Raw genomic sequence first — 22,849 nt, forward strand, 5'->3', positions numbered from 1 at the left:
GGAGAAAAATGCAGAAAGGAGTTTGTTCATTTGGGTGATGGAGTGCTCGCTCCCCTCGCCAGCATGCAGGGTTCAATAATGGCAGACAGGGCTTCAAAAAATTGCAGCATAAATAGATGAGCCCTTTAGGTAATAGAAATGCTGTCATCCCAGGGAGAAATATGGCCCCGAATCCCCCAGGATGGGACACTGGCCCCTCTCCCCCGCCTTCTGAGCTCCCTTGTTCTTATTACAGCCAGAGCTGAAAGGGAGCATCCGGTGAGGGATGGGGTGAGGGATGGCCAGAGGCCCCTTATCTCCAGGCTGCATGGGCTCCATGCAAGCAGGAGGTTGCGGGAGGGGTGTGGGTAGTGACCTCGCTAGCTGTTCACTGCAGGCACCACAGTAGCAGCAATTAGTCCTGGAGCAGCACAGGAGGTTCCATCAGGCAGTGCCAGGTGAGGTCTTAATTAAGGAGGGGAGCACTGGCCAGTGGAGGAGTGTAGGGCTGAGAAATTGGACCTGTCCACCTGTACCAAGAGATGCTGTTCTTAGTTCTCAGCTCTAGGGCAGCTCTGGGGAGCCAAAGAGCCCCAGTGGCCCTGCAGCTCCCAGCCGGGAGGAAGCTGCAGCTAACTCTGCCCCACTTCCACCTGGGCCCCCGACAGACCTTCAGGCCAGGTCAGGTCAGCCTCTGCAAGTGGGACACCCCAGTAGGGTAAATAACAACAGCACAGCATCAACAGCATTTAAAAAATGGCAGTAATTAGCTGACACTTGTTGAAAGATTACTAGTATGCAGGGCACTCTTAGTGTTTTCATGTAGTAATCAATTTAATCATCAATCCAATAATCTTACAGATTTCTTCTTCTTCTTTCACATAGAACAAGATGGGCACAGAGAGGTGACCTGCCCAAGGTCATGCAGCTAAAATAAGCAGCAGCGCTGGCGTGTGAAGGTAGAGGTCTAGCTCCAGAGTCTGCATAACTCTGTGCAGCACTGAGTAAAAGGACTTCATACCATTGCCAGTGTCATTGCCAGAGGAACCCAGAGATGGTGCTGGAGGACAGAGGCTCCAGGCCCCTGAGCTACCTGTCTGCCTAAACTTCAGAGAGGCCAACAAGTCCTAGCCCTGATGGCAAGGCCCCTTGGAAAATGCCAAGTTGCCCTTCCTAAAAATGTCAGCCTGGAAACTTCTGCTTAAGGGTATTGCTCCCCAAGGATTGAGGATTTCATTTATTGCTGAGGGTACATTGCAGGCATGGTGGGGCAGGGGTGGTTAGAAGGTACAGGGCTAGAGGGAGATGAACTGTGAGTATGAGCCAGGTGAGATGAGAATTGAAGATGGAATGGGTACTTCTGAAGGGAGGAGTTATTTATGGAAGGCTTCAGGGAAGAAGTGTCTTAGTCTAAAAAGCTCAGAATGATGTTTATAGATGCAACAAGGACTGCAGGGAGGGCCTTCTAGGAAGAGAGAAAAGTTTGAACCCTGCTGCAGAAAGTGAGTTCTGTGTGGCCACCACACAGGAGTGGCAGGGCCTAGCAGGAGGCTGGGTTTACTAGTTATAAAGTTACAAAGGGCTGAAATTTGAGCTTTTTTTGGTAGCATGAAGGAGGAGTCATGGAGAACACTGATGTGATCCCAATCTACAAGGGGGTGGGCAGCTCCACTTGGCCCCCTCATCCACAGCTCAGCTACTTCTCTAGCCAGAGTGGGTGGGAAGAAAGGTCCTCACCTCTTCACAGGGACACTGCTAGGACAAGGATGAAGGTACCCCAGGATTCTGCTGCCCTGAGCCCCTCTGTCATTGACCACTTACTCTGCCCTGCCCCTCCCCTGTTCACCTGAGGTTCAGTCTGTATGAGACCCTGGGTTCTAAGAGGGCACCTGGCAGAGGCTTTGTGGCACTGTCCAAGGTGCTGAAATCATGCCTTTCTGATTTTCAACTTCCACTGGAATGACTGGTACCCACACCATTGTTTCCTTTGGACAGAGAATTTCATTCCCAGTTTATAGTCTGTCCCAAACATTAGCAGAACCAGAGCTATGAACTTGGTTTCTTACCTTCCAGCCTAGGGCATCCCCCCGACAGGGAAGACCTGTACAATGCACTGATAGACACCCCAAGCGACTCTTTTGCTGGGGCAAGTTAACACGTAAACTCCCACCCTCTTCCCACTCCCACCCACATCTGTTTTCTGAAAAGTTGACAGGATCACCTCACAGTGTCTCCCAAGACTGACCATTCTAAGTGACCCACAGATGCCTGGGTGGATCTGCCCGGAATAGCTGTTATGCATGTTCACAGCTCTGAGAAACCCTGGATGCAGATCGTCCTGACACCCTCCTGGGGGCAGATGCTGGGCTTAGGGGAACAATGTCACCCTACTGACTTCATAGTTTAGCATTTTACAAGGTCTGTTGTGTCTCAGGCACTGAGTTAAAAGCTTTCTGTATGACATCTCCCACTGTCCCAGCATAGCCTCCTTGTAACAGATGAGAACATTCAGGCTCAAGCAGAATGAGTGACTTGCCAGTAGGCAGAGTAGGTGTTGTTGGAACGTCAGAGTTTGAACTCACACTTGTGTGGTTCCACAGCATCCCTTCACTCACAGCTCCTGGCAAACATTCAAGAGCTCAGTGACTTCCACCACTCTTGCCTTTCTATCCCGGGCACTTCTACAAAGCGAGCCCAGTGGAAGTGTACCTCTCAAGGACTCTTGTGATGCATAAGCGACAGGATGTATACAGCTCGGATGCAGTGTGTGTGCTGCCAGCGTGAATAAGATTATGATTGGAGCACAAGCTCCTTGGGGGCTGGATGGGGGTCTGAGGAGCCTTGCTATATCGCCATGGCCCCCCAAGTCCCTGACAGAGTAAACCCCCAGTGTCCTGGGGAGGAAGGAGAGGGTACGGAGGTCAACATACCCAGGATGCCAAGCAGGGCCAGCTTCTGTCCCATGTCCCAGGCCCTCAGGTGGTGGGGGCCGCCTGGCTGGAGCAGACACATTACTGAGCTCCCAGGAGTGGTTCTGTTCATGCTTACGTCTAGCCAGAGACCCCACTTCAGCCCTCAGAGAGTCAGTTTTCATAAAGCCATCCCCAAATCCTCCCTAAAGGGGTGGGGGAGAACTCCACTAAAGATGCTGCCTCGTTCCCACTACCATATGGGCTATTCACATCCAACAGCAGGTGACACTGATCAGCTTCTCCTAGCAAACAGATCAGGAAACTGAGGCCCAGCAAGGGGACTGAAGTGTTCAAGACTACCAACCCTAGCACAAGGGTTTCCAGACACCCAGAAATGGGCTCTTCCTCATCCTAAAATCTTTCAGGAACTAAGGAAGTAGGCAGGTGTATAAATTCACAAGTCAACCAACAGACAAAGGAGTTGCTAGTTATTGCTGACTGTGGGACACTTTGTGGGAAGCCTTAGCTTAGTCTGCTTCCCATCCCCCACCTCATTCAAGCTGGCTAATTGCAGAAGGTTACATTCATTCAGAAGCCAGGGCCAGGGCAAGAGTAATAGCATCTCCTTTGGATCCTAGTGCTCACAGGAATGAGTCATGCTGGTTAAGAACAACTGACTGTTCAGAAATCACCTCCAGAGGCCCCTGCCCAACACCCAACATGGCCCTAGTAAAGCTTTTCCAGGTATAATGAGGCTGAGCAGGAGGAGAGGAATGGGAGCCTGTGGGGTCTCAACAGGACAGCGTGACTCACAATCTATCTTAGCCTGAGCCCTAGGCAGGCAGGCAGGACTTCACAGTTAGATGATTCCAGGCACCAAGCCCCCCAAAGTACAAGGACAGGAAGTCATTTGCATCCCAGATAGGAGGCAGTGGCCCAGCTTCCAGACTAGTGGAGCTTGGAGTGAGCAATGCAACACAGACACAGTCTCCCAGGGTCCTGATTTCTCCTTTTCTGAGGAGCAGTGATTAGTCAGGCAGCTGGGGATAAAGAAGGGAGAACAGAGAGGTAAGGCTATCAGCAGACTCATGACAACGGAACCAGCAGATCCTAACAACCCTCAGCTGCCCACTCCATAAGTGTACACGCCTTGCTACTACATCCTATCATCTCCCCAAAGGCTGTGTTTCCTGATTCAGTACAGGGAGTCTGCCTAGCAGAACATTTTAGAAAGCAGTTGGTTCATCTCTCCCTGCACTGCACCATTCACAGATGAAGGACCGGGGCCCTGGGAGGGGAAGCCATCCGCCCAAAGTCACAGAACTACCTTGGTAGCTAAGCTGGGACCGGTTAGGACACCCCACTAGCAGTCAGCCTCAGTTACCTCATGGCTTAGCTTTGTGAGATGTTTAACCCAGACAACTATTCTCTCTCCAAACCTCGAGCACTTCCATTTTTCTGTGGAAGGTATAGACCAAAACTCACACTAACACAGAAAAGAAACTCTAGAAGGAACAGATTTCTTTCCTTTAACCGAATTCATTTCCATCCAGCTTTATCTGCATTGGGAGGAGGTAAAGGGAGCTGGACAGTGTTTTGTCCCAAGCCCTGCAGCCTGCCTTCAAAAGGCAGTGTTGCAAGGCAAGCGCTCACCACCATTTCATGGCAGGGACTTCCTGGCATATCAGTGGACCTTCGCCTTGGCAGCACACTGGCCTCAGCCAGACCAAACTCATACCAAATACATCAGCACCTCTGAGAGCAGGGTCAGGGGCCAGTGATGCCACCACACAGCCAGGTCGAGACCATAGCTACGTCTCCCCTTTCCATGCAGTGAGGACACTGACCGGCAGCACTGGCAGCACTAGTGAGCTCCTAAGACATGCGGGGCCTTGGACCCAACCCCAGACCTACTGAATCAGAACCTGTAATTTTACAAGGCCTGCAGCCACAGTAACTCCAAATATCCCTTCTCTGTACCCATAAACAATCTTGTGAGACAGGCATTCCATTTCACAGGACACAGAACCTAAAAAGTTCAGTCACTAGTTCAAGGTCGCATAGTTGGTGAGTAGGACAGCCAGGATGTCTGGAACCCAGATCTGGTTCCAGAGGCCATGCACTTTCACTGTACAAACCACTTCCCACAGCGCAGCAAGAAGACAATAGAGTCTCAGGGACCCCCCAGGTTTGTGGGTCCTTGAACTCCCTGGGCATGCCCCTCCTCTGAATAGGACTCCACTTCTAGGGTTAAGTTCCCCAGAATCTAACCTCATGAAGACCAGCATAATTCATGAGGAAAGACAAGTAGTAAACAAACACATGGGGAAATGTGATCTCCCATGTAATCAGAGAAATGCAAATTAGAGCAACACTGAGGAACCATTTCCTGCCTACATAATTAGCAACAACTAAAAAAACAAAGAAAGCAGAAATTGTTCCAAAGTAGGTGACGCGCACACGATTGGTGACAGTGTAGATTTATGTGACCCTGGAGGGAAGGCTATGGCAACATCCATCAGGAGCCAGGAATATATTGTGCCCACTGACCTGGGAATTCACCCGAGGGAAATAACTCAGTGGGTGTGGGGGGGCTGTTTGTACAGAGACGTGCTTTGCGACATTGGCTGTGAACGTGGGAAACAACTCGATACGAACAGTAAGGGAAGACTGGGTCAAATGGAGGCTCTCAGCTCCTTCCATGGGATGAAGCCATTTAAAATGAGACAGAAATGTGGATGAAAGAAAGCACGATGCAACGCTGCATTGTGCACTGGGATTATTCTGATATAAAGAACCCAGAGCATCAGAAGACGGTTAGGGCAGAGAAGGACACACAGGGAACAGACAGTCTCAGAGTGGGGGGACAATGGAGACCCTCCTCCAGTCACTTTTACAATGACAACCCCAGCCCTTGAAGCACAGCCTTAGGGGCTCTCCAGTCTCTCAGGGAGAGACTGTCCCATCCTTCCCCCCCCCCCCCCGCCCCCGGGCATAGGCCACACTCCTGATTGGTAGGAGGTCAGGGGAGCTGGCCTGATGGGGGCCAGGGAAGCCACTGGAGGCTCTGTCCACCTTACCATGAAGCCTGGGGAACAAGTGCAGCCCCCAGTGATGCTGTGGCAGTCGGCACCGTTCTGACAGGTGCAAGGCAGCTGGCAGCTATCACCATAGTATCCAGCAGGACAGGACTCGTTGCAGTGGTGGCCAGACCAACCAGGTTGGCAGGTACAAGCTCCAGTTACAGGGTGGCAGCTGAGCAAGGAGGGAAGGGGTGACAGGGCACTAGGTTCAGGGAGGCAGCTGTGTCCCTCCCTCTGCCCACCCCAGGTCTGGGATCAAAGGCCCTTTGAGGTTAAACTGCTCAGTGCCTTGTTTGTTTATCAGAAAAGGCCAAGGCCAGACATGGTCTTATTAGTCCCCAGAAACTGAGGCTCAGAATAGTTATGTAACTTGTCTAAAGGCACACAGCAAGGAGGTGGAGAGGTCAGGATTAGAACCCAGGCCTTCTGACTCCCAAACATGCATTTTTTATAAAACTACACAGAGACCAAAGCAGAAGGCGGCCTCTTTAGTCCTTTGCCTTATGGGGTCCAGAGCTTCCCCCACCCATCACTCAAGGCAGGTAACTAATGTGGGGACAGGCATGAGACGGTAGCAGTGACGTCTGGAGACTCACCATATGGCAGATGCTCTATGGACACTGGCAAAGTTCAAACAAGACCTCAGGGCACACATGCCCTCCCTCCCCCCATTCTCCCAGCCACCGGGCAATGTCTGCACTGGAGAGAAACCCCAACCTGGGAGCAAGTTCTTCTTCATCCCTGTCTAGGCTACAGAAAGGACCATTCGGTGGAGATAGAAGCTCCATGGAATGACCTTGGAGGAGGGCAGGCTCTGGCTGGTTAACATCCCTTCACGATCAGGGGATGCAGACTGTGGGGACCACGTGCGGCTCTGGGTAACTGACTGATGGCCCAGTTGCTGTGTCTGACATATACTGTGAGGCCACTGGTGTCCTTCGGCAGGATTACTGAAGTGGGCACACGCTGCAGAGCTCCGGGCTCCACTAATGGGCTCCTTTTGCTTCAAGACTCCCAGACTTGTCAGACTTTTCTAGAACTGTGCTGCAGGCTACAACTCTCCCACAAACCTTTCTTTCCTTCCCTCTCCTCACATGGGTCAGATCTAACAGCTCTCCCAGCCTCCCCAGCTCCGCACCCCCAAACACGTCCTCTAGTAAAATGTCTTGCACTTGGCCTCTGCTTCTAGGTAGCCCAGACTAATGCCAGAGAAAGTGTTACAAACAAGCCACTTAGATAGATCCCTATGTCTCCTGCCTCCTGCTCTGGAGCCCAGCTCAGGTACCATCAAGAGAAATCTGTGCTGGGCTGGCAGGTCTTGGTTCTGCTATGTTCCAGGAGGACAGGGGTGTGGTCTTTCTAGGCCACTGGTGGGTCCCCAGTTCCTGGCTCATATTCACTGCCCAGTTGCCTATCTGGGAATGCAAGTAGCTTTCACTGTGTTTCATTATTTTCTATTTGTTGACTTGTTTGTCATCTGTCTGCCTGCTAGGTTGCAGGTCCCCAGGAGAGGAGAGCCCTTGTCTTGTCTCTTCACCTCTCAGGGCCCAGCAGGGCTCCTGGCACGTGGGAGGTACTCCATGCACACTTGGCAAATGAATTAATGAACACTAATTGTGTGCAGCCCAGCCAAACCGTTTCTCTTCTCACAGAAAATGAGGGGGTGGACTGAGGCAGACAATTCCTGAATAGTAAATACAAGTCGCTAATAACTATTTCAGAGAATGTTTAGTCTCATTAATCATCAAGTCAAACCAACAACCGGATCTCACTTTTGCCCCTATCAAAACAGTAAAGACTTTAAAAATTGCTGGTAAAGGTTTCAAAAACAATTTGAGGTTATTCACCAGGAGACCTAACAATATGCAGACTCCTTGGTCTTGTAATTCCATTTCTAAGAATCTGTCCTAAGGAAATAGTCATAGTTGTGGAGAAAGATTTATACTCAGAGATGTGCCCTGAAGCATTATTTATGACAGTGAAAATGGAAGCTGTTCGAATACAAATACATAATATGTGGCTGCTATTAACAGCACCAGGCCCTTTACACGTCTGTTTCTAATCTTCAGTAAGCCTGACAATGAGGAATTTGAGCCTCTATTTTATATTCACCTGGCACTTGGAGGTTATGTGACCTGCTCAAGGTCACTCAGCCAAGGTGGTGGGTAGAGAGCTGGGATTCAAACCCAAATCTGTCTGGCCATGTGTAGCCTCGGCCCCGTGCCACCTCTTACAATGGGGAGCTTACTAAATGAATTATAGCCTTCTGCCTGAGCTTCCTTATTTTCCAAATTATCTAATGATATGATTTAATGAAATAAATTACATTCAAAATCATGATCAAAAATATCTTAAAAAGTGATATAAATGCAGATGTGGATGCAGAATGAACAAATTGTTACAAAATGCTTAATCTGTGCTTACCCCTGAGCTGGTTGAGAAACTATGAGTGACTGACTTTTTTCTTTTTTTCTGGCAGTACTGGGCTTTGAACTTAGAACTTTGCGTTTGCTAGCCAGGTGCTCTACCACTTGAGCCACAATCCCAGCTGAGTTTTTTTTTTTTAAATGTCCATGTGTTCAAACTGAGTGGAAAGTGTGTAGAAATGTGTTTATCACATTATAAGCACATAAAGCAATCAGAATCATAACTATATAGCAAAGAAGAGTGGGTGTGAGGTGCGAATGTTTGAAGCTTTCTGACCTTGACAGTTCTAGAAACATTTCTCCCTTGCCCAAGCATTGAGGACAGTGACATCCATGTGCATCATGGGACCTGGGTCCCACTGGGTGTCCCTGACTCTCAGCTCTCAGCTTTCTCACTCTCTCTCTCTCCTCTCAACACAGCTTTTCTAGGTTTCAACTTTCCAGGGCTTCCTCTTGGATTTAGGTTCATGGTTAGAAGGAGCAGCTCAGTCACGGTCAGGGAGACTGCCATGTTTGGATCCAGGAATGACCCCGCAGTCCTTGGCTGCATTTGTCTGCTGGAGACTCTAACAAAGGTCTCTGCCACCTTTCTGCTGTTCCTGCTAGTGGGTTCTCGCTCTGTGTGCACCTCACCAGTGGTCAGGCTGGAACTCACCCATCATGGGCGAGGTCACCTTCCCGTGAAAGGCACTATAGCTCACAATGAGCCAGTGAACTGACTTCCAGGATCTTCCTCCATTTCCCATGCTTTGTCTCAGACCCATCTTCCACTGCTTTGGTGTCTGGGCACTAATTTTGTCTCTTACTCTGAGAACCACAAGGCTCAAATCTAAAATCTTTCCTTTATCCTTTTCATGTCCCTACAATTCTGTTTCTAAAACTGGAATGTCTAAGTTCTGAATTTGATTACTTGGGTTATATTATAAAACTCCAAAAAGAGGATGGGGAGGGAATAAAGGCTGCCAGTGATTATTACTGAGACCTGTGATCACCATGCTTCTGGTCCCAGGCATCACTCCCTCCCAGCGAGGGTCCCGTGCCCTTGGGTCACTCAGCAGACAGGCACTGCTGGGGAGGCTCATACTGGGGCAAAAGCCACTGTCGCTGAAGTTGAGGCTGGCTCATTTGTCTCTGGCTGTTTTCCCTTTCTCTCTTTTCCCCAGGCAGAGATTAATCACAAGTTAATAGGAGCCGAAAGCCAGTGGATTTTCCTGCCTTTCTTTTGGCTGCTCTGAGATTTCTATCAGTGCTGCATCTGTTGGCTGAATCAAATCTTTCAAAGGGAATCTATGATGGTGGCTACTGGAATTCGTCGGTGACAATCCAATTGTGGAGGGGACATTTAAGAGGCCTGGCACCCAGGCACCCTTCCTCAAGGTTATTCCTTTTTGAAGGAGGATGGCTTGTTGTTAACTACACTTAGCTGATAAACATCTTCCTAGTCTGGGTTTCAACCTCTATAGAGCAGCCTGGCCAGAGGGGAGGAGCAAGAAAAGGCTGCAGCTCCATGGGGCAGAGCTTTCTTTGGCTGGGGTGACAATACTTTGTTTCCTTAGGAAAGACTCTCAAGACTTGCAAGACATTGGGGTGATGGACTTTGTTCCATGTTCTGTAGAAGTTGGGGGCAAATGAGGCCAGGCTTTTGGGGACCCCCATCTTCATCTCTTCAGGAGTTTGGTGGAAGCTTCACTTTCTTTTTCTTCTTTTTTTTTGTACTGGGGTTTGCACTTGGGGCCTTGAGCTTGCTGGGCAGGTGCTCTACCACTTTAAGCCATATCCCCAGCCCTTTTGTTTAACTTGTTTTTCAGATAGGGTCTTTCACTTTTGCCTAGGCTGGCCTTGGTCAGTGATCCTCCTACCTCCACCTCCTGAGTAGCTGGGATTACAGGTGCATCGATCATGTCCAGTTCAAGGTTGACAAAATTTGAATTAGACTGCGTAAAATCCTTTGTGAGTGTTGGGGTGGGGGAACCTTAGTTACAGGGACAATGTGCCAGGAGAAAGAGGTGAATATTTTAAAAGCAAAAATGCGGCATATATCAGCAAATGGGTAAAACCACCTAGAAGGGTGGGCTGTTTAAGATGAATTCAATGAAGCTTTTCACTGAAAGTCTACTCTATGCCAGGCTGAAACAACAGTGACAGAGAGAGACAAGCCAGGTTGCTTGCACCCTTAGGGGCCCAGGCTTGGACAAGGTTCTCTCGAGGAGGGGGGCAGCAGATTCTGAGTAGCCTGCCTAGGGGTGGGCTGGCAGGCGACCCCAAAGCCCTCACTCCTAAGAAATGCTACTGCCTCCAGTCCCTGAAACATGACATGCATTAGAGACAGTAAAGCAAATAACCATTAATATTGGATGGGCTGAGATTAGCGATGGAGAAGAGGGACTCCTTCCAGATTAATAATGCATTGAGACTCCTTCAGAGGAAAGACAGATTATGCAGTGCACACCGGCTCAGGCACGGGAGGAGAACAATAGCTCTTTCATTTGGGACCTGGTTGGATCTCTGGAGTGGGGACTCTCCCTGCACTGGAGGGGGTCCTTCCTTGGCTTCCCAGCAGGGTAGGGGGTCCTGGTGCTGTATGCCACCCATGGAGTGTGTAAGGCAGCTGCCCACTCCCCTGAGCAACCACAGGGGACCCCAGTGTACAGCCTTGGAACTCTCACCCTGTCCCCCAGCCCAGCCCAGGTGCCATCTCTGTCAGGCAGCCTTCCCTGACTATAGTTTCTTGTGCTCCTTCCTACACATAGTCCTGGGTCACAGTTACTTGGGCACAAGTTGGGACCCAGCAGAGCCAGTCACATGTATTTCACACATTCTAACATGCACATCTCCCCTATGTTTTCACACTCTGATACTGGGTGCATTACACAATTGATGGTATGTCACAGTCCAGAGAATGGCATTTCCTTCATTTAGTAGGACATAGAGCATAGCTGTGCCTCACTAATGGTGTTAGTGTAGGTGCTCAGTGTGGGAAAGCATGACCACTCAGTGTTTGTTGAATGAATGAATGAATGAATGCTCGGGTCGTATACAGGCCAGCTCCCTTGGCTGTAGGACCTCTTTGGACAGTGTTGTTTCCAACTGCTACCCTTACCTAGCACCACTAGCTGCTCAACTACAGGAACTGAGGGCCATTTTTATCTAAGCCGTGACATGTGCTGAGCTGCCTCTATTGGCAGAGACTGGAGGTTCCAGGGTGATGTATGAGAAATCAAAGGCCGGAAATGAGGAGGGGCCCAGTCAAGTCCTGGCTGTCCCAGCGCCAGGGCCATGAAGCAGAAGCATTTCTGTCTGCTCTGCCAATGGCACAGTACTGCTGCCCAGGACAGCAGTCCTTCCTAGGCTGTCCACAGGCCCAGGGAACGGGATGCTCCCCATCCTTTACCACCCTGGTAAGAGGCAGCCAGATCAAGGCTATGAAGCGTCTATCTGGGCCAATAGCCCATTTATTACCAGACAGCAATGGCAGCTGGTGTGTGAAGCAGGTGAGGAGGGGCTGAGGCAGGCGGCCGGAGCTGCTCTACTTCCCAGGCTCGGGCTCCTCTAGAAGGGAGAGTGGGACCAGCTTTTGCTCAGGTGCTAACCAAGCCATTAAGGGCACAGAGACAGGGAATGAATGGCTGGGCCTGGAGTGTTCTATCCCCTCACAGACTCCCTGCCTTCCTTCCTGTCCTCCAGCAGCGTTCCATGGAATAGCTCACTCTAACTGTTTCCCCAATAGATGCTAAACTGTATGTTTCTTCATATTTAAAAACCATGGCAAAATACACGTTATGGTAGGACCCTGAAGAAGGGCTGCCTCCATCCCCTGCTCTTCCACCTTTCTGGGACTTGCTAGGCCAAGCCTCCCTGGGCCTCAGGATGACCATACTGATTTGTAAGGTCCCTTCCCATGCTGGCTTTCTATGACTCAAGCCCCTGCTTCTGCCCTGGTGGCCCTGCCTCTGGCTAGATGCTAAGTATGAGAGGACATTGTCCAGGACCAAGGTACCAGAGCTGTGGCACCCTGAATCCTGCCACCTCAGCCTCAGGACTGTGTGTCCTGCCCCACACCCCTGTGGGTCACCACACTCTCTCCTTACTCCTGAGTGTGGGATCTCAGATTGGCCCACTGTGAAATGCAGGCAGTTGGGTGCAATGGACAGAGACAGGTGATCTGGGATGTGGGTCTGACTGGCTGGGTGGCCTTGGCCTCCCCTTTTCATCAGAGCTGTTAAGGAGCTGGTGGCTGAGGTCTCCCAGCTTTTTCTCTCTGCCTAGAAGGCTGCACTAGAGGTGGGGTCATGACCTGAGAAGCCCCTCTCCCCATAGCCCACCCTCCCCTGGGCTCATCTGTTCCCAGTTGTACCTGATAGTGTTGTCCGTGTCACAGGGGCAGGGCAAGGTGCAGCCTGGGCCATGCAGGCCTTCAGGACACAGCCGTTCTTGGCAGCGCGGTCCCTTGTAGCCAGGCTCACACTCACAGGCACCCGTGGTGGGTGAACACTGGCCCCCGTTGTGGCAGTCACAGCGCTGCGAGCACTGGAAGCCAAAGGTCCCGAAGGGACATTCCTCTTGGCACCTGGCAAGACAGCAGAGCAAGGCTGAGGTTGTGAACTGGGGTCCTACTCCGCCACATCTGCCAAGCATGCAGCCCTCCTGTCCTCCAGGCCTGGACTGGGGTGCTCCACCCCTCACAGACCACCCCTCTTCCTTCCTGTCCTCCAGGAAGGGTTCCATGGGATAGCTCACTCCAGTCCATTCTTCCTCATTGATGCTAAACCTTATGTTTCTTCATTTTTAAAAATCACATTAAAATATACATGCTATGCCTAGAATGTTTGTGTCTCCTCCAAGTTTCAGATGAAACTCAATCCCAGGGCAACAGTAGCAAGAGAAGTTGCCCTTGGGAGGTGATTAGGTCAGGGGGACTCTGTCTTCATGACTGCTCTTACAAAAGGGCAGGTGGAGACTAGCTAGGTCTCTTTCTTTGTCCTTCCATCCCTTCTACCGCTTGAGGACACAGAGTTTCAGGCACCATCTTGGAGGCCTTCACCAGTCACCGAACCTGCTGGCATCCTGGTCTTGGATTTCCCAGGCTCCAGACTGTGAGAACTGGAGATGTATGTTTATAAATTACCCGGCCTCAGGTACTTTGTCACAGCAGCAGGAACAGATAAAGACAATACGTAATATAAAATTGATCATTTAAAACCATTAAGTGGAGTTGAGTGGCATTAAATTCCTTCATATGACTGTGCAACTATTGCCACCATCCATCCATACAACATTTTCATTTGCAAAGCTGAAACTCCGTACCCACTGACAATAAACCTTCTGCTTAAAGACACATACACAGCTCTGAAATCAGTTAGGTCTGATGATGGATGGTGTGACAGTTTAATTATCAGTGCCTTTCATTCTTCACAGTATATAAACTAACGAGGTCTCTTACCATCAGTGGTGTTTTAGGTTTGATGAAGTGGGGTGATTTCATTTCTCTATAAACTGTGATTTTTTTTTTTTTTTTTTAGTCTTTTGGGCAGAAATAGTCTCTCTAGCCTGGGTTAGTACCACCACCCCTTGAGAAAAGAGATGACCTCCTTCATCAGACTGGGGAACCCACACACAGAGCTGGGATTTGGGGCCCTCTCCAGGTAGGGGCTGGGTCTCCCCCTTCGGCCTGGGAGCACCCTGGGGGAGGACTGGCCCTCCTTGTGCCCTGCATATGCTGGGCTGGCCATGGGCGCTCTCAGCATAGTGGTAATTGCTCTACTTCATTTTCTCATCCGTTCTCTATAGCTGGGTGTCAGCCCACTGTGGACCACCTGGCTTCCTGAAAGTGCCCCAAACCCCTTGCCCAGCCCAGGGCTACTTTTGGGGTGCAAATTCATTGTCACAACAACTGGATCCTCACAAGGTAAGAGGTAAACCCGGGGCAACTCCTGCATCCCAGAGACTGAAGAAAATGGCCTCTGACCTCTGGGGTTTGGATTTTCCATGTACCAGCACTGCTTCCATGGTGGGGATAATGGAGAATGAACCACTGGCTCATCATAAAATGGGGTGAGAACAAAACCTCATCAGGTTGTGTAAGGGTTAGACAAGATTACGTGTGCGTGTTTAGAAAGGTGCCCGACACATGGTTAGGTCCAGTGAGAAATGTTAGTTATAATTATTACTCTTGTTAATATTATTTTCCGTAGTTCCTAAAACAGAGCCCATCTGACCTTCTGGCTTTAGACTCTGGCATGAAAGTGCTCAAAGGAAAGACTTTTTAAAATGTTAAAGTAGAGGCTTGGGGCATGGCTCAAGTGGTAGAGCACTTGCAAAGCAAGCTCAAGACCTTGGGCTCAAACCCCAGTAATGCAAAATTAAAAATAAAAACTAAAGTGGAGTGCACTAGAGCAATTAGCTCCATTCCTCTATTTTTCCATTTCTCAGGTGCTCTATCATAATGAAGTGGGGAAAGCAATAAAAGATATTAAAAAAAATACAGCACTAAGTTCTTTGTTATATCTTGGAGGTGCACAAGGTGGAAGTGAGTGTCCTTCCCCACAGACAGGGCAGGGAGAGCCCAGTCCAGTTTGGCTCAATGGCCTAACATGAGGGCAAAGTGGCCACACAAGTGGATTCCTGAGGGCTGGCCATTGAGTGCATGGGAACCAGGGCAGCCAGCAGGCCAGGTAACTTGAGACTGGGTGTCCCCATCTCTCTTCTGCCCTTGCTGCTCTGTGCCCAAAATTACAGGAGGACAAGAGCGCCTGGGGTTTGACTTTGAGAGCTTCTCTCAGGGGAAGAATCCACAGGTGTTCCTCTCAGAGCCACTGTGGCAGAGGAAAATGGCAGAGGGGAGGCACAGGGGAAACAACGGCAGCAGCCCCAGGCACCGGCCAGCATGGGGCTCCAGAGGCTCAACCTGAGCCCTGGAAGCAGCGGACACTCTCATTGCATTCAGATGGGGTTGAGGTGACTGTCTTGAGCTCACACAGCCTGCAAATGGCCAAGAGGACCTAGCTTATCTTCCTGCAAACCTAGCTGCATGTCAACCATGGAGAGAAAGGGGACAGAAAGGCAGGAAGGGGGAGGAGTGGAAGGTGGAAGATAAGAAGGAGGAGGAAGGAGACTGGAGGAGAGCAGGAGGGAACCTAAGGTAGAAGGGAAGAGCCAAGAGTAGTAGAGGGTCTGCACAGCCACTGTCTGACCTATCGGTCCCTGACTAGCCTCAGAATGGATTTCTTCAGAAGTCACTGAGGTTTGCTGACTTTAGGTTCAAATGTCAGGACAGGAGACACCTTCTCCCTTTCACTGGAACGTTCCAGCCTTCTCCTGCCTAGCAAGATTGGGCAGAACCCAGGGATGGAGCTCCTCTGAAAGGCACGTTCCCACCCGGCCATATTTTGGGGATGACTAAATCCACAACCCCAGGAAAAAAAATCTGGAAATGAAATATTGACAACCTAATCCATTTACATAATCAGCCTCTTTTTATTTTTTTTCCTACTCACAATTTAAACAACTTATTTATTTAGAGATCAAGCAATGACTGTTAATGAATTTTACACAAAGCACGCTAATAACAGGGCCTGTGGAACAGAAGGGTAATCACAGCAGGCATTAGTTTTCTACTTAAACATCCTTCCTTTGCAACATATCAATCTAATGTGTCTGATATTGCCATTAACAACCAGATACATTGCTCAATTAAATTACAAAATGAGCTGCAAAGCCCTCGTTACGTTTTGTGTTTCATTTGCACTGGATTCTGCCTATCCGGGGAGGCCCGTGTTATTACACCCGCTCAACTTTAATATGCTCGTGATGATTTGGGGTGGGTTAATACAGCTGTCACCTATGAAATTAATGGAGGCAATTTCACAAAATATTAAACACCAGGCAGCCCATTGAGGTGGGAAACCCACATGCTACCTGGCCCTCTGAATGAACTCTTCTGTAGCTTGTGGCAAAGCTTGCTAGAGTGCCTTGGCTTTGGGGATTTCTCTCTGCCCTAGGATCACGAGCCAGGTTCAAAGAAAGAGACTTCAACTATTTCTCCGTTTGGTACATTGGCAGCAAACAGTGACAGCCGATGTGGCCAGGTCTAGTGTGGAGCCCTAGATTGCTTCTTTCCAACAGTGGCCTTTAGTCTCTCATGTCACAGTGGATCTGATTTGGGATCTTCCTGATTCCTGGCTCCACTGGCTGTCCTGAGCATTTCCTTATCTGGAGGAGAGGGTATGGATGGGAAGGTGGGCCCATGGTTTGATTCTGCATCCCCAAATACCACATTCATGCTGTATACTGGGGAAGCTCATGTAGACGAATGCTTTGTGAAAAGATCAGATCTAGCTTAAAAGACTTCAGGCTGGAGGCAAACCAGGCCAAGGCCAATGGACAAGCTCTTTTTTGGACATCACTAAGTTCTGGCACTGATTCCAGTCAAGAGCTGGAGCCTCAATTTCATCAGTCAGGACCGAAAGGACTCATTGATTGACTCAGCCCTGATCCCTGCTTTCTGATGCCACCCAGGCAGGGGAGGCAGAAGGATGGGAACAAATGCTCCTCTTACCTCACTTTGGGAAGAGTAACAAAATCCAGGGGCCAGAATTGAAACCTGGAACCATCCCTATGGAACTAGGTAGGCCTCCTCTTCACTGGCCCTCTGGCTGCTCGGAGACCAGTTTAGTGGAAAAAGAGAGGACACTTGGCCTGGGTTCCCTGGGAAAATGCCCCCTACAAGCCATCAGACGCACTGGGTGTTATTTCTCTCTTGTCCATCACACCTGTGCCCCCTCACTCCACCCCCACGGCATCCTTGCTTCAACTGTGGTAAACACACATATGGGAACGCCTCAGTTCTGTGTTTTGTCCGTTGTCCCCTCTGCCAGGTTGAGTTCATTCCAAGACATTAGGGACCCATTCAGTCTGCTCTCTCAGGTCACAGGCCTTAAGAGGATGCAAATGGATGTCAGTATCTTTTTTTGGAGTGGGGGACTCAAATTTGGAATAAAAACCCACTTCTAGAAGGAATCGTGAAAAATTTTGGAACTGATTTTCTCTCTTGGCTTCTTTGGAGTCCCTGTGCCATGCACACAGTGGGTGGCAGATGCTTACCTCCGTCTCCAGGTAAGCCAGTGTAAATTCAGAGCAGCCGGGCTGGGATGGAGCGCTCGCTGCATGCTTAGCGTGATGGACTCAGAGCACTTTTGAGGAAGGAAACGGAAGGCTTGCAGAGTGCTGGGGGCTGACAAGCCTCAGCCATTGTCTGCAAGGCTGCTGTGAACACCAGCAACGTAAGCACAGAGTCAACACCATCCTTACCTGTCCCCCATGTATCCAGCTGTACAGTGGCACTGTCCAGTCACGTGGTCACACTGCCCTCCATGATGGCAAGGACAGTCCTGGCTGCAGTTCTGGCCGAACGTCCCTGGTGGGCAGGGCTGGGCGCACACTGCTCCCTGAAACAAAGGCAGGAAGACACACAGTCCAGAGATGCCATGCTGGGGCCACCCTGCTAGGAACCACCCCATCTTCCCAGGAAGCACAGAGGGCTGGACGCTATGGCTCCAAAGCCCTCACCTTAGACATGGGGACACTGAGGGCCAGTTTGCTCAACCAATCATTTAGCATACATTTAGTGAGAGCCTGCTGTATACCAAGTGCTATGTTAGATACTCAGGGTTCAAAAAGTGAGTCAGACTTGATTCTTGTCTTCCCAGTGAGAGGAGGGAGGGGAGAAAGCAGGAAATAGCTAAGTAAAGCCACGACCCCAGGGCTCTCACACAGAAACACAATAAAGACCTGGGCGACACAGGGAGGAACCTCTAGTTACACACATTGGTGTGGGGACAAACATTTGTCTCTACCCAACCCCTACCCCCAAGCATAGCTACCATGAGAGAAGGGGGCCCAAAAGGTCTGAACCTACAAGGACAAAAGGGATGGAGGATAAGAGATGTCACGTCAGGAGATGAAAAAGCAGCTGGGAGATGGAATAGCTGCCCGCAAAGGAAGTATGGGAAGCCGTCATGATGCTGGGAGAGCAAGTCCTTTCCAGACTCAGTAAAACTCGGGAATCAGAGACACCAGCATCCTCCAAAGGCCAAGGGGCAGGTGTGGTAAAACAAGACTGTTTGAAAGTCTATAAAAGAAGGAACTAGACTCTTAATCTCTGCCCCAACTTTAAACAGCCAGGTGACTTTCCAGGCCTTTTGGAGAGGGTGATCCCACAGGCTTCAGACACAGGGACACAGACACAGCTGAAGGACAGAGAAGAGCAGACCCTCTGCTCTTTTTCCTACTCAGTTCACAGAATGCCGACTGCGAGACTATACTCCCTGTGGCAGGAGGCTGGAGGACTCCTTTCAGGGGACACTGATGAGCTCAGGAGAAATGACTCACAGATTCTGATGTCAGTCACCAAGCCTCCACCCTCAAGCTCACTGTAAAACGTGAACAAAAGGTCAAGGATCAGGAGAGAGGTGAAAAAGGCTCTCACAAGAAAACAAAGGAAACAAACAGCCAAAGGAACACAGAGGAAATGGGAACCATGCCAGGAGCAAAGAACACTTAAGAGAAGGCAAGGAAAAACCCTCTATCATAATTAAAATGAATATCCTCAGGTAGCTAGTTATAAGGAAATATTGTATCTGTGAAGGAACAGAGTGCTATGTAAGGGAATGTCCAGAGACCAGTAAAGAGTTCTTGAAAATTAAGAATAAGGTGGTAGAAAATTTTACATTGCAACAGAAGAGCTGGAAGTTGAATAAATCTTCTACAAAGGAGAAAGAGAGAGAGAGAGAGAAGAGAGAGACACAGAGAGAGAACATAGAGCAGTACAAAAAACATAAAATCAGAGGACAATTCACATGGTCTGACATCTAATTAATCGGAATTCTACCCAGTGGAACAAATAAAAATGGAGGTGAGTAAATTAAGTGGAAAAATGTAATAAGAGAAAAGTTCTCAGAATGCAAGGATTGAAAGAGTAGATTTCTCAAAGGCCTTCAGAACTCCAGCAAAAAGAAAGAAGGAAGAAGGAAACAGGAGGAAGGAAGGAAAGAAGGAAAGGGAGGGGGGAGGGCACTCACATCAAGGCATATCCTGTGAATTTTAAATTTCTATGGACAAAGAAATGACTCTCAAATTTTTTAGCAACAGGAACAATACTCAGGAAGAAAAAGTTACTAAGACTATGCTTTTTTTTTTCCTCTTGGTACCAGGGACTGAACCCAGGGCCTCTAATTGCTAGGCTACCACTGAGCTACATCCCCAGCCCCAGACTTAACTAGAAATTAGAGAATATAGAGCAATGCCTTAAAACGTGGAGAGAAAATATTTCCAGGCTAGAGTTCTGTACCCAGCTAAACCAATGCTCCAGTGGGGGATTTAACAGACATACTCAGATTTGAACAACCTCAGAAAATTAGTCTTCCACAAATACTTTCATGTAGCTACTGGAGGGGTTTTTCCCCATCAAAAAGAATTAACCCAAGAGAAAGAAAGTCACAGGTTCTAGGAACTAGGGAATCCAACAGAAGAGAGAGGCAAAAGGAATCCCAGAATGGTGATGAGAGAAAGTCCCGGATGTAGCAGACCTGGAAAGCAGAGTTCCTAATGAAATGCAGGCTTCCGAGAGTATTGCCTCAAAACCAAATGTCCAGGTATTGTGGCTCATGTCAGTAATCCTAGCTGCTTGGGAAGGTCAAGGTTCAAGACCAGCCAGGGCTTTGAATCAATAAAACTGGGTGTGGGGGTATGTCCCTGTTGTCCCAACTATTCAGAGCTATAAACAGGAGGATCCCAGTGCAGATCTGCCAGGGAATAAATGTGAGACCCTATTCAAAAAAATACCTAAAGCAAAAAGGGCTGGGGGTGTGGCTCAAATGGTACAGCACCTGCCTGGAAAACACAAGGCCAGGAGTTCAAATCCCAGTACAAAGCAAAAGCAAGAAACTAATGGGGCGATCTCTGATGTGTCTGACCTTATTGAGAGGACTTTTAGACTTCTGTCCAAGAATTGTAGGGATAAATTAGTAACACTACATATGCAGGTTCAGTAATATAAATATTAAAAAATATTTAATCAAAAATTGTAATATAATTCCTCTGGGAAGGCGGGAGAGGGGAACCTGTGTTTGTGTATATGGTGGAGATAAATCTTATTCTATGGTAGGAAGTCAATGACTCAACAAATGTCTGAATTGGAAAAGTCAAGAAATGGCATAAAGCTTGTTATGTAGAAAAATGATGGAAGATGCAGAAGAAACATCAACAGGTTCAAAGTGGCTGCCCTTCAGGATTTGTGAGGGGGCCTGTTTTCCTCTTGCCTCTTCCCTCCACAATTAGCCTTGTGTCATTATATAACTGAACTGCGTAGATGAGTCTTGAGTTTTAACAAACGACATCTGGGCCCACTCTTGTCTCCTGCCACCCCGCTAGCCTCAAACACCAGAGATAATCATTTCTCTATGGAGATCAAGGATGACCTTCTGATTAATTAATCAATTAGTTCAACACACAATTATTAAGCACCAACAGTTGCTAACACTGAGGAAGCTGATTTGGTCAGGAAAAGCCTGGCAGGCCAGAGTCATCATTCAAGATCAGGCAATTGAGTTGTAATGAATTAAGTAGGAGGCTTTTAACTCAGATTTCTCCTCCACGCACAGGCCAGGCAGTGAGGCTTTGAGAGGAGGGCTGGAGGGCGCAGAGAAGGGAGGACAGTGGATGGATGTATATGTCCCAGTAGGGGAAACTCTGCCTTCTGGAGGTGGTGGTGGGGTGCTCTGGGCATGGCAGTGACCTGTGGGGTCTCATGGACCCCACAAGCTCTAGACATTCATGAGTCATGACAGGAGTCCTTTTGGTTTCTGCGCAAGTAAGTCTTTTACAGTTTGGGGCTGCATAAGGACATCTACCCTAAAAAAAATTAGGGCAACTTGGGGGAGATGTGCATATGCCCCTCCCTCCATCCCTGAGCAGTCTGGAACTCTCCTGCACTACTTACACACACACTCACACTTACACTCACTCACACACACTCTCTCTCTCTGTCACACACTCTCACACCATCGTCTTGATTGGTGGCAGGACTCTGGCCCAGCCAGTGATTGTGAGACACTGGCAGTAGGAAAGCTTGGTGTACAGAATGCTTCCTTCCTTGCATTCCCAGGACACCAGCAACCCTGAGTTTTTTTGTTCAAGTGGTGAGCGCCTTCTTAACCAAGGTCCTTGAACTCTGGGCCCCTCTGACTTGAGCTACTGGGGACTAGAGGGATTTGATTCCTTAGAAGTCTTGCTGCCTGGTTGAGTGGAAAGAATGCTAGACTTGAAGTCAGGAATAGGGTTCAAATCCCAACTCTGCCTCTTCCTAGACAGCTGATCAAGGACAAGTCATTTAATCATTCTGAACCTCAGTTTCCTCAGCTATCAAATGGGAGTGGTCACCCTGGTCTCCAGGTGCCTGAAAAGATTAAGTGAGACTGAGATGCAAACGGACCTTAGTGGTACTTAACAAGTGGCACTTAATGAATATTAATTGAACCAAGTTGACACCTGATGAGGTGGCACGTGGTAGGAACCCAGCATAACCTGGGACTGAGAAGGAAAGAAGAGAGCTATATAATGATCACTTACTTCTGGCCTGCCTCTTGAGGGAGGTAGAAAAGTGTCACTTGAAGAGAGGATTTCTCTCCTACTGTGATTGTGTCCCCTCAAAATCCACACATTGAAGTCCTTACTTCCAGTATATAGAACATGACTGTACGTGGAGACGGGGTAAGGTGGGGTCTTTATAGAGGTGATCAAGTGAAAATGAGGCTGTGTGGGTGGGCCCTGATCCAAGCTGACTCATGTCCCTCCAAGAAGAGATTAAGACAGAGATGGCCATGTGAAGGCAGAGGGAGAAGACAGCCATCTCCAAACTCAGGAGAGAGGCTCAGAAGACACCAACCCTGCTTACATCTTGATCTTGAACTTCCAGCCTCCTGAGCCAGGAGAAAATGAGTTCCTATTGTCTGAGCTGCCAGTCCGCAGCACTTCATTATGGCAGCTGTGCAGACGGATGCACCTGCCCTTAAGTCAGGGTGTGACTCCAGTTATGGTGGGGTCTTAAGCTGTGTGACCATGAGAAAGTTGGAGGGGAAGCAGGAGTCCTGCTCCTTTCCAAAATTCTGTGCAAATCTGGAAATCAGTTGCACTTTGGAAGGATCATGCTAAATGGATGATACAAAAGGAAGAGGCCAAGGTGGCAGAGGACTTGGGGCTGTGCCAGTTCTCCTGGAGAGAGGCAGTTTAGCCTCCTCAGCATTTGCAGGTGCTCCCACTGAGGGCTGCTATCCCAGGATGGCATGGACCCTCAGGAACAGTGAGCAATGGCTGTGTGGGTGCTATGGAGGTGGTGGTCCCTACCACAGGCCTGGGCCATGGGCTCCACAATCTTCCTTCCCAAACCTGAGAGCCC

General features: G+C 49.1%; 1 protein-coding gene across 15 annotated transcripts in view; it reads right to left on the reverse strand.

The window, feature by feature from the left end:
- Megf11 (multiple EGF like domains 11) overlaps window positions 1-22,849 on the reverse strand; it is a 338,852-nt gene that overhangs the window by 59,924 nt on the left and 256,079 nt on the right. For all 15 annotated transcript variants that reach the window (XM_074066252.1, XM_074066260.1, XM_074066262.1 and 12 more), the window contains exons 8-10: window positions 17,707-17,843; window positions 12,755-12,967; window positions 5,972-6,146 (exon numbers count right to left, since the gene is read on the reverse strand). In XM_074066252.1, the coding sequence (XP_073922353.1) occupies window positions 5,972-6,146; window positions 12,755-12,967; window positions 17,707-17,843 (525 nt within the window). The remainder of the gene's footprint in view (window positions 1-5,971; window positions 6,147-12,754; window positions 12,968-17,706; window positions 17,844-22,849) is intronic.

Source organism: Castor canadensis, chromosome 2 (genome assembly GCF_047511655.1).
Source record: "Castor canadensis chromosome 2, mCasCan1.hap1v2, whole genome shotgun sequence".
Lineage (NCBI taxonomy): Eukaryota > Metazoa > Chordata > Mammalia > Rodentia > Castoridae > Castor > Castor canadensis.